Raw genomic sequence first — 17,462 nt, 5'->3', positions numbered from 1 at the left:
TTTAGAAAAAAAGCACTGGTAAGATTAATTAGGATTAACCCTTAACCATCAGAAAACGGTTCCATCCAGGAGGCCCTCTTGTTGCAACTCTCCAGGTATTGCTGACCTACAGATACGGTATTGCTCACGGCCAGGCTTTCTAGAGCTACCGGGAATCGAATTTGCCCAGTATTGGGGGAAGTAGAGATTATCTGTAAGGATTGGGAAGAGATGGGGAGCGTATACCCTATTTCGTTCAATTCGAGAAACATAAAAGAAGGTAAACACTAGTCCCCCCTCTGCACAAACCACACACCTTTTATCTTCCATTGCTTACGTCACAATGCGCTCAAGGCATAACAGTGGAAGCCCTTCACACTAGGAAGCAGGACCCCGGAGGGGGGGAGGAGATAAAAGATACCACTAATACACTTCTCCGAGTCGCAAGGTGCAGCCGCCCTAGCGACAACTCCGAGGAATACAGGTTGCCCAGCTTGCCCCACGCACGCCCTTATTGGCTGCTGTCTCGGAACGCCCCCGGCTTTCTGAGAATGTCCCCCACCCCTGTTGGTGTGTCCGCCCGCCGGCGAGTCCCCAAAGGACTCTCCTCCCCTCCCTCCCTCTTGCAGACTTCTAGGATCCGGACTCCGCCCTGGGCTGGGTGGTGTTACCTACGCAGCAGCCATTAGCCGGGGCTGCTTGTTTGTTTGCTCCCTTGCCAGCTTGAGTAGGGGAGGTTGTCACAACCCCGAGCTCCTCCTCCTCCCCGCCGCAAGCAGGCAGGCTCCTCATATAACGTTTCCTCTGCGAGCTATCGCCGATTAGGCGCAGGCGATTGGAGGAAGAGCGAAGGGAGCCGGGGAAAGGCGGGTAGCAACCGAGCAGCGCGGAGGGCTAAGGGAACGAGAGTTCGGCGGCGGCCGAGAAAGGCAGCTCGTCCGGGAGCTGTTCCGAGCCTCCTCTTTGCCTTGTCCTGCCCGCGAGGCTTCGCGCCTGTGAACACATAACTGGGTCGGGCGCCCTCCGGTTCCCAGCCGTAGTCTCCCCCCACCACACGCGCCTCCCTCGGGCGTGCGACTAAGTTGGTGGCGGGGAGGCGAGGAGATGTACCCGCCGGGCTCCACCTGGAATATCTCCTTCGCCGGCTGCGGATTCCTCGGGATCTACCACGTCGGTGTGGCCAGCTGCCTTCGAGAGCATGCCCCTTTCTTGGTGGCGAATGCCAAAAACATTTATGGCGCTTCGGCCGGAGCCCTGACGGCTACAGCCCTGGTTACAGATGCCTGCCTAGGTAAGGGAGCGCGGGTCATCTTTCCTAACCGGGTGGGGACGAAATGAAAGCGCCCGTCATTCGAGAGGCAGCTTCACTCTCTTCCTTTTCCCGCTCCTGGGCGCTGTCAAGGCGACAATCCCTCAGCCCCCCTCCCCTCCTCCAGGATGCGTTGCTATCTCACGTGTTGGATCGGGAGGGTATCTATTTCGGGAAGAGTCTGGTGTGCCCCTTAGTGCTGAAGTATGAAGTGTATGTGATCCACAAAGTCGGTGCGGTTTTTGTTTTCTTTTCAAAATCAGATAAAAAAACTGGACAGGAAATTTTTTTTTTGTGAAAGAATGACTTGTTTTAATACTTTGCTCATACTAGCGGCGTTTACACTTGTTATCCTAGCTTATTATGAAAGACAAGTTTAGCTGGATTCACACTGTTGCATGTTATACACCACGTAACATATTTGTTCTCAGACTAATATATCTGAAGTAAGCAAATTATATTTTATACATTATAATTATTAAGAATTATTAATGAGTCTAACTATTGAGTCAGACCATTGCAATACCCAGTGCAGTGCTGTAGGTTAAAAAGGTATTTATTTGCTGTGCTCTGATTATACTATGATATGAATCATAGTATTATTTGAGGGAGATAATGGAATGTATGCGTACATATATATACAGGACATAATTCGTCAGATCTGGTTATGAGAAATATACATTGTTATAGTTATTTTATTTCAAAGGAAGATAGGTGGGGAAGAATAAATGTTCTAACAGGTATCCAAACTGATTTATTTATGCTAATGATAGATTCCTATTAAATGTTGTTGTAGAGTAGACATGTTCATTGTATTCAGACTCCAGGAAACAAAGCTATGCCACAAGTATTACATGATGTTTTTCCCACAGCACATGATATTTTTGATCTTTTGTTAAGGTCAGGAATGTAAAATGTTCATAATTGTTGTTTTAAATCATTTGAGGGGTGTTTTCAAGCTTTTCCCAGCAGGCAGCAAGAACTATCTTTTATGGGTCATTTTTTTTCCCTTTCAAAGGTTGTTCACTTTGCAATTTCTCATTGGAATTTCACTAAACATAAACTAAGGGGGAGCCTTAGTTTGCAGTGGTTATATTAGTAGGAGCTAGGTGATGGAAATGTATGCGTTTGTATATATATATAAAGTATATGTTGGCTACCCTAAAGGGTTTCCTTTTTACTTTTGCTGTTTTTTTTTGATGTTTTCTGCCATATTTTCCCAGATGTCCTGTATATCTTGATATGTATAGTGCAAATTTTAATAGATATTTTTAAAAACTTAGATATCTGCTTACTGGGATATCTGGTTTTGTGGGACTGTAGTTCAGTAGGCTCAGAAACAACAAGGGAGTCAACATGCAAATTGCATGAAGGGATTCTATAGCCAATTTTCTCCATATTCTTATTTCTTTTAAGAAAATATTGTGTTTGGCACCATGGTATGGCAGAGGGAGGAGAATGTAGGCCTGTTTACCTCCACTTTTTTTTCCTCAGAAACATTATATAACATTACATAAATGAGTCTCCAGTTGTCTTCTTTCCTCCAGTGCATCCAGGGAAGGGATCAAAAGCATTTGCAGACAAAAAGAAAGATATAAAAAATGAATTCAATCTTCTTCACAACAGAGGAATATAAATCAAGCAAATTAACTGTGTCTATTTGGGTAGATATTGATTAACCATGGTTTGTTTTGATTTACACAGTGACCAAAGATGAGAGGTTGAGATTGTTATTTAATATCTGGATGAGACGGGTGAATGACTACATCAGTCCCATCTGCATTGTTTTTGAAAGAACAGGATACAGTACTTATTTATAGTTAATATTTTTGTAGCTCAAAAGCATGTCTGTTTTTGCTTTGAGAGAAAGATGAGGCAGACCTAAGAAACATTAAGTATCTTGGAGAAGAATTCAGTCTTTCTTTTTTTTATGAAAAGAACAGATTTATTTTGGGGGTTACTAGCAAGATCTGTAGCTCGATTTTTGAGAAGTTTCGTCTTGGTTACAATTCCAGGCAGTATTGTTCCCTTCTAAAACAACTGCTTGTGAACTTTTCCCTCTATCTCCCATGGCCACTGTTATGTTTTGGAATTACAGGATGATCTATTTTTTTCTTTGATGTAGTTAGCTTCCAACCTACTGACAAGTTGCCCATTTGTCATAGAATACTCTGGAAGGTTTGATGCTAATGTGTAATCCTTGTGGTGTAAGGGGAGGGTTACAAATATAGAACAAAGTAACTTTCACTCCTCCCCCCCCCATATTCCTCAATTTGAGAATTATTAAAGGACGCGAAAGAAAACCGTACCATAAGGGAAAGGTCCAAGTAAGAAATTGGTTCTTTGTATACTTCTATGGGGCCTAATGGAATCCTAAGAAAAATTATTCTGAAGTCTGTTGTTTCTCAGTGTTCTAATTTCCTTTGTTATATAAAGGAGGTGCAGAAGGGAATCTTGACAAGCACAAAAGCATCTTGAATTCATAATTCCTGAAAAATGCAGAGGAGGGCATTATTCACAATGGCATAAATAATATCGTATAACAATCAAATGTATTGTGGCAAAACCTCTTTGAGCCTAGTGGCTACTGGATTAATCTATTATTGATTTCATACTGTTTTTCCTAGCAGAAAGAGCTTAGAAAAGTACACAAAACCTGGAATACATATAGAGAGGAAAGCCCAGTAAGAATATTGCTTCCTTGGAAATACTCATAATCCATAATATCTTGGTGACATTGTGGTCCGGGAGTTAAATTCTTCACCAAATGCTGTGAGAAAAACCCTGTTTTGGACTTTCCCCTGAAGTTTTATAGTATATGGACCTGCCATATTTATGGTGGAAGAGAAGAGTGTCATTAATTGGGCAATCACCAAGAAAGTCCTCTCCTAGTATTATGGGCCAAGCCCCTAGATAAAACTGTGAACAAGACCTGTCTGATTTAATCCATGATATTAGGAGAAATGATCTTTTAAGGATTTAGCCAGTAAAACCTTGACTTGCCCCCCTCGTAGGCAGTCTGTACTTACGAGTTTTAAGAATCAATGTAACATGGTCTCCCTTAGCAGCACCATTTATCTATTTAGCAGATTATATCATTTTGTAATTTCTGAAACATCTTCTGAGATGGACCAAGTGAAGCAAATTAGAACAATCCAGTTAATAAGATTATGAAGGCAAGAGTTATGGTGGCTAACCTAGCTTGGCCTAGGCAAAAACAGCTATCTAACTCTTCTCATTGCCTTGAGCAAGCCATTCTGTGTATTGATTTTAATATTTAATACATTATGCTATATTACCTGCATCGACATTTCTGGAAAAAGATTGTTCAGCCTGAAATGCCAGCTGTGACCTATTTTATTCACCAGAAAGTATGTTGCACTGTGACAGGCAAGTGATTTCATTGATCTTTATGATATCCATGTATCATCTTAATCATTATTATACTTTGTTATTGCTCAGTTTACAAAGAATACAGGTGAGCTCCTTTGATAGGAATGGAGGACCTTTGATGGGAATGGAGGGTCTCTGGTATGATACAGGGTTTTTCTCAGAACCGAGAAGAATTTGTTTATCTGTTTCCTATTTCCTCCACCTGCCAGGACTGAGTGCAAGTGCTGAGAAAGCAGAGGGTCAAAACTTGTCAAAACAGCCTCAGTTGTCCAATGTATAGGAAAAGTCAGGTCTAGAGAGTTTTCTTTTCCAGAATTGCTTATTCATCTTGGTTGAACTATTGAAGCTTGCGAAAAAAGAGAGGGAATTAGCTTCTGCAAATAGGAATGGCTTACATCAGGGATGTCCAGCCTTGGCGGCTTTAAGACTTGTGGACTTCAACTCCCAGAATTCCCCAGCTAGCCAATTTTGGGAGTTGAAATCCACACGTCTTAAAATCGTCAAGATTGGACATCCCTGGTTTTAATGGGATTTAAATGCAGAACTGGAAACATTCTTAAATAACTCCTCTGTGATTGATATATTCATCTTCTCCATGCTTTGTTCTGTATATTTAAAATTTTAATGTTAATGTTTAATAATGATTTTTATAGTTATTGTTTTTTTAATTTTGTTTTATTCAATTATATGCTGGCCAGAGTTTCCTTTTGTGAGGTGGGTGGTTGAATAAATTTGATAGATAAATAAATGCAGCAATCTCATATGCTGCCTAATTGCTTAAAATAATAGACATGTACAGTATGCATCCCATTGCCCACATGGACTACAACTTCTGTCATTCCCAGAGTGCTAGGTTGCTGGGGGTGATTAGAGATGTAGTTCATAATGTTATCTAAAAGCAGTAGCTTGGAATGTGACATTAAATACAATGCTCACAAACATATTTTTTAAAAGCATGTGACATCAGAACTGAATGCTATGAGATCTGAAGTTGTTATTGTTGTTTTCCTAGTGTGATCCCACAAGGATACAGTGTCTGCTTGTTTTTGTATTGCACATTTCTGGTTTACAGGGAAGCTGTCAATACATGATGTAGCAATGGTAGTGTCAGTCATTTTGATGAAGAGTCTGACTTTCCCAAGATCATCCAGCTGGTTTCTGTACCTGTGGGGAATTAGCATCTTTGTTTCCTCACTCCTAGTCCAACAATTTACACTGCACTGTCTTTAATGAGAGCTGAAGCAAATATATAAATATGAATAGGGAGAGGTATCAGCAAGACTCAAGCTAAGCCAAGTAAGTAACATTAGGAACCTGAAGTGTAAGCATCCCCAATGAAGTAGCTTCATTTTATTTTTTAAAGTTGCATATGTAGGATGCAACACGAATAACTGGTTATTGGATATTTACTTGCATGTTTTTGACATGCTGCAATAAAAGGAAATGTATATTTAGTTTTAATGGCCACCTATTGAAGTGCATAATTAAGATGAAGCACAGATGGTAAAATTATCTTTTATTCTCTTTGTATTTCCATGGGTACACTTTGCTTAAGTCTATCTCTAGAATGTAGGTTTTCCCCCAGATCAGAATATGAATAGAGGAAATGTCCTGGATATTTAAAATTCATGAGCAGTGAATGGAATTATTGGCAGCTCTAGCTGAAAAATCCTGCTAGTTAATCCTCATGATGTGCATTATATAAACAAGATGTTAAAATATAGCAAAGGGCATCAGTGTGGAATTAGCCCTTTAACTATGTTTCTGTAGTTGTAAGAGAACAATAATATGTGTGCATTAGGACCTAGTAAGGTGTGCAAATCAAGAATTTACTTGATTAAAGTAATGACTGAATTCATAGCTACATAATTAAAGGAATATCAGTGTTCATAGCTATACAAAGCCGTGGTTTGCCCTAACTCACAGCTGGCACTAAACTAAACAAATGGCATTATGATATGCAAGCCATATCTCCAGAAGGTAGGATTGGGCTTGTTTTTGATGTCTTTGGACTTTTCAAATATTAAAATATTAAATTAAATATTTAATTAAAATATTAAAATATTTAATGGGTTCCTTCTGTTCCTTCTACTGAAAATCAGGGAGAACTTGCATCATTGCCATTCAATAGTTTGGTTGACTACTCTGTTGTACTCATAGAGTACCCACCTTACTTGGAAGAGATAAATATATAATTCATAATCTTGAAAAGTAATTATTGTAGTGTAGAAAAAGATTATTAGACAAGATTGTTAAAACTAGATACCATAATGCTGGAATACAATTCTTGTCACAAGTCAAAAATCTCTTATAGAAATTAAGCAAGTTTTATCTCCTCAGAAAATATGAGTATGTCTGCAGAATTCATCTCTTTCTCCTGAAAAGTAAAAAAAAATATAGAAATACAAATAGTTTTCATATTTTTAAATACTGAATATTAGAGACTTAAAATATCTCCTATACTTCTTGCATATCTTTTGTACTGTCTAAACTTTTATTTGGCAGACTCAGGACATTTCCACACAACCTTCAGTTTTATCCTCCTAAGCTGTCAAAAGTATTTTTGTTCTACCCTATAATTCAGCCAATTTCCATTTGAGATGTTCCCCCCAAAATGAGTAACATTATTTATACAATTGCCCAACATGAAAAAGTATGTGGCAGAGAAAAACTGATAGATGTTTAGAAACAGAGCTCCTGAAAGCTTAGCCAGAGTAGACAATGATTGCAAACTCTGTAAAGCACCACCCCGTCTATTCCCAGTCTATGAAATAGACTTACCATATTAAGGTATTACCGTAAACTGCATGGTTTTGGCTCATAACAAGTTTATAGGGTTCAGCTCCTTGAATCAGTTCAAGAGCACCTGTGTATGTGTGCTGAGGAGTGCCAAATCCTTGGTCCTTCTGTTTGCTGGTTGATGGGCAATTCAGTTGCAAATATAACCGTAGTACACTAATGAGGAATAATCCCTTTACTAAAGGACTATATATAACTGATCAGGTCCTGTTTGATGAAAAAGCAGTTAGTGTTTACTACAACCAGACATTGTCAAGAAGTTATTTGAGGGAATCTCACCAGCCTTCCGAGCATTTTTAATCTTTGGTGGTCAGCAAAAGCATTAAAGCATGTAAGGACATTCTCAGTAGTGAGAATTCATGCACATATGGCCTCTACACCCTGCAATAGAGAAGGCTGAATATTTGCTTGGTGTGATAAAGTTGTTTGACATTCCACAGATATTTACTTAGGAGAGCGTAAGGAAGATTTTATTAGTGTTTTCTTCAAGACCTTTTGTTCCAGTCTTGATCCAGGACTCAGTGCTGGGTACTCTGTGACCAGATCTATATCATTAGATGATAAGGAAGCAATTTTCCATGTGACCACCAGATTTGATGGGAGACCCTCTCACAAGGCTGGTATTAGCTGTGCTTTTTGCTCTGGTTACTTGAGGCTAACTATTATTATCACCCTCTCCTTAAAAGGATATTTTAGGTACTTCTAGAGAACCTCAAAAATATAGCAATGCAGTCCCAGATGCTTTAGTTTGGAATTTAGCAAAGCTCACTGACTTGCAAAGGCCTAGCTAGCAATTAAGTATATTTAAGAACTGCAGCTTTAATCAAGAACTTCTGGAAAGGGGGAAAATCAACTTATGGCGTGGATTTAATTCTGAGCAGAACATTTGCTTAGCCTTGGTTGAAATAAATAAATTTCTCTCTTACCTTCCACTTACTGTAAAGAGAAACTGGAAAGATTTGATGAGCTTTTAGATGTAACAAGTTATGTACTTTCAACTTGTGGGCAGAAGTGAACATGGTTGTGTCTGTATGGGAAGCAGTTTCCTATCCAGTTTTTATTTTTTTATCCTATGGGTTTATGTATGTGCCATTATAAAGAATATGCTAGCTTTCCTTAAGATGAATTTAAGATAGTTTTCATCAACAGAGCCTATGGGAAAGGTTGCCATAAATGAAATGTAATCTTGGAAATACCCAAAGCAATTTTCATAAACATTGTTCAGCATTAAATTTTGAAAACGTCTGCAAAATAAGAGTGGAACCACGATTGTCTGGGACATTGCACATCCTCTTCACAACCTGTTTTCCTTGTTACCTTCTGGGAGGAGGCTCCATGATATCTGAAGCAGAACATCCAGATTCAGTCACAGTTTTTTCCATATGGTATTAATCTTGTGAACTCTAAAGCTTTCTTTTTCCGCTTTGTATTCAAGATGGACAGTGATTAATATTTATATATTACTGATATGTAAGGGTATAGGTCTATACATATGTTGTATATAGTATGTTTTAAATGTGTGTTACGTATGTGTACACTTTGAGAGAAAGCAACTAAATGTCAGTTTTTTTATTAAAAGTTTTAAAAATTTTATACAAGATATATCCCAAATCCCTCCCACCCCTCCCCCACTTCCCAGAGTTGATTACAGGGTTACAAATAAACAATCATAATCTAACTAACATTACCCAACTATACAAACAATCAAATCCATAACATACTTTAACTCCTTTTCAAAATAAATATTAACAAATTAAATACGAACTAAATGTCATTTTTAATGTGTGCCGTTGTGCCCACAGGAAAAGAATGTCAATAAAGGTTATCTAATCTAATCTATCTAATCTAATCTAAAGAGCAATGCCTTGTTTGTCCCTACCCAAACTTCCTGTGTTCATGGATGCGAAGGAACAGTATTGTATTTCCTGAACTTTGTTGTTGTCATAGTAAACATATCAGTACTGTAAAGTGGGGTTTGTTTTTTTTTTACAAACCTCACACAAAAAGCAGATCAAAATGAATTGAGAAAATGTTTATTTCCAAGAACACCTCAAGCTTGATAGGTCTTTCCTTAATTTCAAGAATACCATACTAGTGTAATAATAACTTGTCTACTCAAAAGTAGAAGATTAAAAACTGGGTTATGACTTCACTGTTGGAAACTCAGCTTCAGTAACTCAGCACTACTGGGTCAAAGTTAAAATATAATCCATAGGTCTTAATGTGCAAGTGTAAGCACTTTATGTAAGGGCAAAGAGGACTGAATTCCAGAGGGGGTGAAAGTTGATATATGAAACAAGCTAGCAGAGTTGATTGTGTCAAGAAATATGTCTGTTTGGTTTCCATCAGCAATTGATAAAAGGGAATGGAAGAGGAACATTGAAGAAATTAGGATGAAGGACCTTCTTACTGCAGTATCTACATTGTATCTGTGTTTGCAGCTCATTGTTTAAACATCTCTTGTCTAGACATGTATAGTATGTCTAAAATTATAATAAGCTAAGGCTTATTATAATTTTAAATGTCTATTGCTTCAAATATTGTACCCTGCCCATGTAGCACTATGTTTTAAAAAGCTCTGGAATATAGCATGCCAAAAACAAGTATTGAAAGAGGATGCTAATTATAGAGAATATAAAGAGAGACCTTTAGACTTCTTCTGCTGTTAGGACAGAGCCTACAATTGAATTATGCTTTTTTCTAAAGAGCTTCATTTTCTTAGTCTTTCTTTTAAAAAAAAAACTTGCAACAAAAATGTAAACAGAGGGCACTAATTTTTAAATCACTTCACTACTGCAGATTGGCTTAAAATGGGATCCTGGATTTCAGGTTGTTAAAAATGCAAACATCAAGCAGTCCTCTTGATTGTACCACTGGACTTTCTCTAGAAACTCTTAGACACAGTTCTTCTCTGTATACTGGAAGAAGCTTTGGGCTGCCTTAGATAAGTGTTATCTTCCCAGGCAGCAGGTGGGGAAACTTTTCTGAAAGTGCATATAAATGGGCAGATGGGGAGAGCAGGATTTAGCAATCAGACTGGGCAGTGTATTTGTTAAAGCATATATTTTCCTCTATCATAAATCATGTACATTGGTCTATAAGCAGTGTACTCAGATAAAAGTTATCAAAAAGCAATGCATGATTCACTTGTATCTTTGGCAAGATGATGTGGCATGGCCTAGCAGTAAAAGTCTCTATTCCAGAGATAGCTTTTAGGCCTTGCCATTGAGAAAAAAGTTTATTTTGGATTTAAGATCACATTGCAATCCAGTCATTATGCATTTTAAAGTATGGCTTATGTTTTTTTCTGGAATATGAAACCAAGTGTGACTGGTGGAACAAACCACCATTAAGAAAATCATGTCTCAGCATGATAATCAGTCTCTGCTATGTATGTATACTGTACTCTGTATTGAGTATTACTCTGAGTTGTAATTAAAGATTTTTTATTTTTTTTAACTGAGTTATAATGTAATGAACTTATTTCTTAATGGCTGATAGAGTTTTATTCCATGAAAAAAATAGCCACTGAGTACAAACATTCCCACTCATCTAAAATTAAATGAATGTAATAAATGGATGTAATGCATGAATCCTAGTTCATTAAAAAATTTTTTTGCAATGCACAGTCATAACAGCTAAGATTATTTACCAAGCTAGACCATGGTTTATTTTAGACATTTACTGAATAGATCATAAAATAGTAAACTGGTTCACATGACACCAAGCCATACCTTGCAAACCATTATGATTTAACATGGTTGAATTTAATACTGATCAGTTTTGGCAAAAGCTGCAGAATTAAGATAGCCAGTACATGTTTAAAGGGAAGGTTCCATCTTCCACTATCATAAAATTCTGCCACACTGATCTCTTGATTCACATTTTTAAAGCCCTGCACACCACTGGATTACTTCACCCATGGCTACACCTTGCCAGAATAGAATCGAACTGCCTGGTCTGATCATCCTGGGAAGGCCTGCTGTAAGTCCCACCCATCCCTTCTGAAGTATATGGGGCAATGTTTCTCAGCCTTGGTAGTTTTACAGTGTGTGGACATCAACTCCCAGAATTCTCCACCTAGCATGCTGGCTGGGGAATTCTGGGACTTGAAGTCCAGACATCTTAAAATTGCCAAGATTGACATAGGATGTACTTCTCAGTAGTAGCTTCCTCTCTCCCTCCTTCCCAATAGATCTACTTTTCATAAGCAAGTCCCTGAATAGGGAATTTCATGATGCTTGTTTTTGGTAATTGTAATATTTGTTCATTTTAATTGTATTCTTGTGTTATTTGCTGCCCACAGTCTGTTTGGAGTGGGGCAGCCTAGCAATGTTGTTTAATAAATAAGCACTACATTATGTGAGCTTATTCAATAAACCATTGTTAAAAGAAAGAATTTTTAACACAATATTTGAAGTCATCCAAAGTTTGAATGCCAATTATCAGCCCGTAGAACAAAATAACTGGTCAAGGTAACATTAATTGATTTGCATAAAATGTTCCATTGTAAGTAATTTCTGTATCATCCTTAGCCAAAAAAACAAACCAACAGTAGGTTATTGTATTCTGTATAAATTAGGACAGTGTGAAAAGCTAATTAAACTCATTATATGCTTTTTCTTGACTGGCTACTGGTTTGTTCATAATGAACTTTAAGATTTGAGTTCCTTGTTTATTTTTGTGTAGCTATTATTTGGGTCCTTTCATCTGAGGGCCTCCAATATTATAGGTTACCCATAAATGCTCTAGTGTTCTGACCTGTTCTTTAGCATTTATTTCGCTTCAGTTGACAGAAAGTTGCTGTGAGAAAACATGTTGTTACTATTTGTGAAATCAAAGCCTTCAGTGAAGAATACGTGTTAGTGTGTTTTAAGCAATGCACCATAATTGCCTTTTTTTGTAACTGCCAAGTGCCGAAGAAATTCTTCCAGTTCAAATTCACCTACAAATGTAGGTTCTTTATGATAGTGATTGTGCTGATAGGATTACTGTACATCGCTGAGCCAAAAATATACAGACTGTAAACTGTGAAGGATAGATTTGTGTGACCAAGAACAAAATGGATGAACTCTGACGGCAACCAATGAGTTTCACATAACAAAAGTTGATGACACAGTTGGAGATTACTGAAAGGGAAAGTGTTGTCAATCTTGGTATATGTGAGTCATATTATTGATCTTAATGCTTTCTTCATATGAGACTGCAATGTTTTGTAGAAAATTAGATTTGGCAATACTTGAAATTCTATCAGTATTTGTTATTCAGTTGTTCTTGTGATAGGACATCTCCCTAGCAGTCAATTGCAATTTACTTTCTTTATATCCGTTATTCTGTGTCCTGCACTTCTGTATAACATCCTTTCAGATGTTTGAAGGATATGATCAGAGAGCCAGTTTGGTATGGTGTTTAAAGATGCTGGCCTAGAAACCAAGAGATTCTTTTAGTCCTGCCTTAGGCATGAAAGTCAGCTGGGTGACTTCACCTATGAGAAAAATAGGAGAAGGAAGGAGTGTTATGTACGTTTTCCATCTTGAGTTATTTATAAAGTAATAAAGGTCATCAGTATTTCCTCAACTATCCTTTATGCCTACTTCATTTAACTTCTGCTATATGCACAGGCATGATTAAACTTTCTTGATGTATGTCTTTGATCATTCTGGCCTTTTCAACAGCCTGATTGCAACAGATAGCCATCACTACTCTGACTTGCTTTGAGAAGAGCATACTGTTTATTATGGCATTACTATAAAGTTATAGCTTATTGAGTAAGCTATGTTTAAGCAAAACATGACTTAGTGCAACATGTTTTCATCATAACGAACAATAGTGCATTATGGATGTTACAGTGTTTGGTTTTAGTGGCTTTAGTGCAATTCTAACCTGGGGCTTCCTTCCAAACTCATTGACTGCTTCATGAAGTTTCAGATTGTTCATTGACCTTCAAATATTTATTATATGAAAATAAAACATGACTTTCATCAATAATATTATGAATAATAACAAACAATACAATAATAAATAAGGACTTCAGAAAAATGGTGGTTTTTAAAATATGAAAAATACAAGAATCAACATATTATTTTTACTGAAATGATTGATATAATTAATGGGAAAGATGCTCCAATGAGCTTCAACAAGGGGAACTGATACTTGGTTGGAGATTGTTCAGGTGGGAGAGTAGACTCAGTAAGCAGGTGAACAGGACTACTACACAGTATATATATAAAACCTTCCTAAGACAGGAGAGATGAGAGAGACAAGGGGGAAGATGGAAGGTTTCAGACATACAGTACAAAGCATGCTGGTAAATGAGGCTAGTAACAAAGAGATGAAAAAGACAATTCAGGACCACTCTCTCAGGCATTCCAACTCTGGGTAACACTGTCTTGTCATTATAGCAATAGCATTTAGACTTATATCCTGCTTCATAATGCTTTATAAGCAGTTTAGAGAGTCAGCACATTGCCCCCAACAATGTGGATCCTCATTTTACCGACCTCAGAAGGATGGAAGGCTGAATCAACCTTGAGCCTGTGAGAATCAAACTCCTGGAGTGAGCAGCGAGTTAGCCTGCAATACCACATTCTAACCATTGTGCTACTACGGCTGAATATCAATATTCGAGAATTCACGAATGGATTGTTTCCCACCAAATATAAAGTAAGGAACCATACAACCTGCTGAATTAGAATCAGTCTGGAAAAACTGGGAGCCAAAATTGTCATGTCTTTTCTGGGCACAGACTAAGTTGTGACTGGGAGATGTCCTGGCCCAGGAGAGGCGTGGCAAGTTTGACAGACTTAGTCTAATTGGTCAGGAAGACAGAGTTAACCCATTTGTAGATTCTCCATCATCATGCTGAGAAAAGGCGTTCAGGTAAGACAACGCCCCTTCTAACCACTGTGCTACTACGGCTCCTCTCACCTCCGCTTATACATTAGGGACTACCATTAAGCACTACAGAGCTACCCAAAGATTAATTAACCCAGTCATGTTTCATTACTTATTGACCACCTGTTGATCCCCAGACATTTATCAATCCCTTGGATAGTCCCATCAACCCTTGGAGGTCTATACTGACTTACTTTGAGGATCCCTGCTATTTCAAGCTGATTAGCTCTCATCAGCCAGACATACCCTTCTGAGATTCGAACCTGGGCTGCTTGCATCTTAGGCAGTTGTGTTGACCTTAAGCTACAGGCTCTTTCTCACTTTGTCAGCTGTATCAGGGAGGGAAGAGATCAGGGGAGGAGATTCATTTTGAGTGTTTTTCTGATGCACCCTGTCGGCCCAAATATGGGAGGAAGAAATCTTTTGCCTTGTATCAGCTCAAACTAGAGCCATCCAGAGGCATGTCAGTCACAACTGCGACATCATATATATTTCTAAAATTTGGATTGCTAGCAAAGAATTAAAGGAGAACTGGAATAGCTATTTCGAACTCTTTAGTTCTTATCAACCAGACATACCTTTTCTGAGATTCGAACCTGGGCTATCTATCTGCATGTTAAGCAGCTGTGTTTTAACCTCTAGGCCAAGATTTTTTTCCCCCATATTTGGGCTGACAGGGTGTATCAAATAGCACTCAAGATAATTCTCCTCCCCTGTCTCTTCCCCCCCCCCCCATACAGCTGGCAAAGTGAGAAAGAGCCTGTGGCCTAGAGGTTAAAACACAGCTGCTTAACATGTAGATAGCCCAGGTTCGAATCTCAGAAAAGGTATGTCTGGTTGATAAAACTAAAGAGTTCGAAATAGCTATTCCAGTTCTCCTTTAATTCTTTGCTAGCAATCCAAATTTTAGAAATACACACATACACACACACACACACACACACACACACACACATTAAACAAGATTAAAACATTAGTTTTTATCTAATACAAACTATTATAAAGTAAGAAAGAAACAATGAAAAAGGAACCAAAGGGAAAGCATAAAGTACATCAGAAAAAAAAGTTGAGGAAAGAAAACAAACAAACAAGTAATTCCCAACAGTTCGAAGTAGAAATATTACATTATATGTGTGCATTTGTGTGGGACAGAGGAATTTTACACACCACAGCAACAGGGTGTGTAAAGGTGGGCTGAGCTGAGAGAAAGAGGGACTGGCCCAAAGTTACCCAGCTGGCTTTCTTGCCTAAGATATAAGATAATCTTTATTGTCACAAATGCACACATCAAAAATGAAATTTAATTGCCTGCTCTCAAGCTGAAACACATACATGACACATACCTAAACATATTATGAACAACATATATATAGACCCACACCCCTACATATACATAGCAAATAAATATTAAATACTGTCCATCCTGAAGGAGGAACTTGAGAGTTCACAAGGTTAATGCTGTATGGAATGAAACTATGGCTGAATCTGGATGTTATGCTACGGATACCACGAAGCCTCCTCCCAGAAGGTAACAAGGAAAACAGGTCTTGAAGGGAATGTGTAGTGTCCCAGATAATCTTACGGACCCTCTCAAGCAGCGCTTCTGTGCTATGTCCTGGATGGGAGGGAGGGAACTGCCAATGATCTTTTCATGCTCACCACTCTCTGCACCACCTTCCTGTCTGAAGCAGTGATGCTTCCAAACCAGAGTGTGATGCTGTATGACAGGATGGGACTAGGTGAGTCCAAGGCCTAGTTTCAAGGCCAGCTTCTTTCAGAGGCTGCACAGTGGAAACTGTCAGTTTGTCAAACATGCCCAGTTGCATCTTATTTCTTTTTTTCCAGCTATTAACTCATTTGCAGATATGTTGAATGGGATTCTTGAAATTGCTTGCTTGGCTGAATTTGCTTTGCCCAGATAACATTTGTGTTAGTTTCTGCGGGAACAAAGAAATGCAAAGATGGCTCTGGGCCAGGCTTTCTAAGAATTCTCTTACATAGAACTCTCTTTGCATTGAGAAATATTTGCACAGGGTTATTTTTTATTAAAAAGTAACTCTCTACATAACAAAGGCAATCTGTATGTTGGATTTACAGAGAGTTGTCACAGCCTTCCTACCTCTTTTTTCTGTATTAGGAAAGGACATTCTCCCATCACTTTCTTCCCTGGCCTGTGGGCTTGAGAGCATAGGAAATCCTCAAGGGAGAAAACCTTAAAACAAGAACAATTTAGACCATCACATATTATTTGTTCATAGCAACAGACAAACATCCTTTTAAAACAATGAAGTAGGAATCAATTCCTATAAAGGGAGGTTTTGCACTTTTTTTTCCTCCTGTTTAGAACATTTTTTGTTTAGTTTATTTTTTTTTCCAGATTGAGGAAAAACTTTCTATGGAAGTTCGATCCCTGATGATAAGATTACCAGTGTTGACCTAGACATGAGGTGGGCAAGTCAGATGTATTCTCTTTCCACTAGAAACATAAGTTCTCATAACTAAAGCACTTGCAAAAGGCACATTCACCTCTTTTTTTAGAGCCCAAGAACTTGCTTGAATGTTGGTCTGATCCTACTGCCGTTTCCCCAAACATCTATGACAGTGGTCCCCAACCTTTTTGGCATCAGGGACCAGTTTGATGGAAGACTATGTTTCCACAGACAGGGAGAGGGGAGAGAAGCGTACATCCTAGATCAGGGCTTTTCAACCAGTGGAACGGGTACCACCTATGGTACATTGGCACCTGGCAGGTGGTACGCGACCAACCTAGAAAAGGAGGGAGAGGAATGAGCGAACCAGCGAGGGAGGAGAATGAGCTGAACCAGTGGCAATACTGCACAAGCCTGAGCGAGAGATGGCTGGAGCTGCAGGACTGTTAGAGTTCAGTGGAACCACCAGGATCAGCGCCAGACTCCAGCTGGAGCTCGGCGCTGATCCTGGTACTTCTGCTGAGCCCAGAAGATCAGCTGGAATGTTGCAGTATCTCCAGGGTCTTGTGCTTTACATTCAGATGCTTGGCAACTGATTCATATTTATGATGGTCATAGTGTCCCAGGCTCATGTGAAGTGATCAAAACCTGCTGCAACC

General features: G+C 38.6%; 1 protein-coding gene across 2 annotated transcripts in view; it reads left to right on the top strand.

The window, feature by feature from the left end:
* Window positions 1-802: 802 nt before the first annotated feature.
* PNPLA2 (patatin like phospholipase domain containing 2) overlaps window positions 803-17,462 on the top strand; it is a 55,327-nt gene continuing 38,667 nt past the window's right edge. Inside the window, exon 1 of one of the 2 annotated variants that reach the window (XM_039321900.1) lies at window positions 803-1,270. In XM_039321900.1, the coding sequence (XP_039177834.1) occupies window positions 1,084-1,270 (187 nt within the window). In that variant the 5' untranslated portion in view covers window positions 803-1,083. Of the gene's footprint in view, window positions 1,271-1,295; window positions 1,522-17,462 lie in introns of those variants that run through there. The other variant, XM_039321899.1, reaches the window with a different exon arrangement.

Source organism: Crotalus tigris, unplaced genomic scaffold (assembly GCF_016545835.1).
Source record: "Crotalus tigris isolate CLP2741 ecotype Arizona unplaced genomic scaffold, ASM1654583v1 scf7180000023830.6690815, whole genome shotgun sequence".
In the NCBI taxonomy this organism is placed as follows: domain Eukaryota; kingdom Metazoa; phylum Chordata; class Lepidosauria; order Squamata; family Viperidae; genus Crotalus; species Crotalus tigris.
The sequence above is the reverse complement of the archived record's forward strand: the minus strand, read 5'-3'. Positions and strand labels throughout refer to the sequence as shown.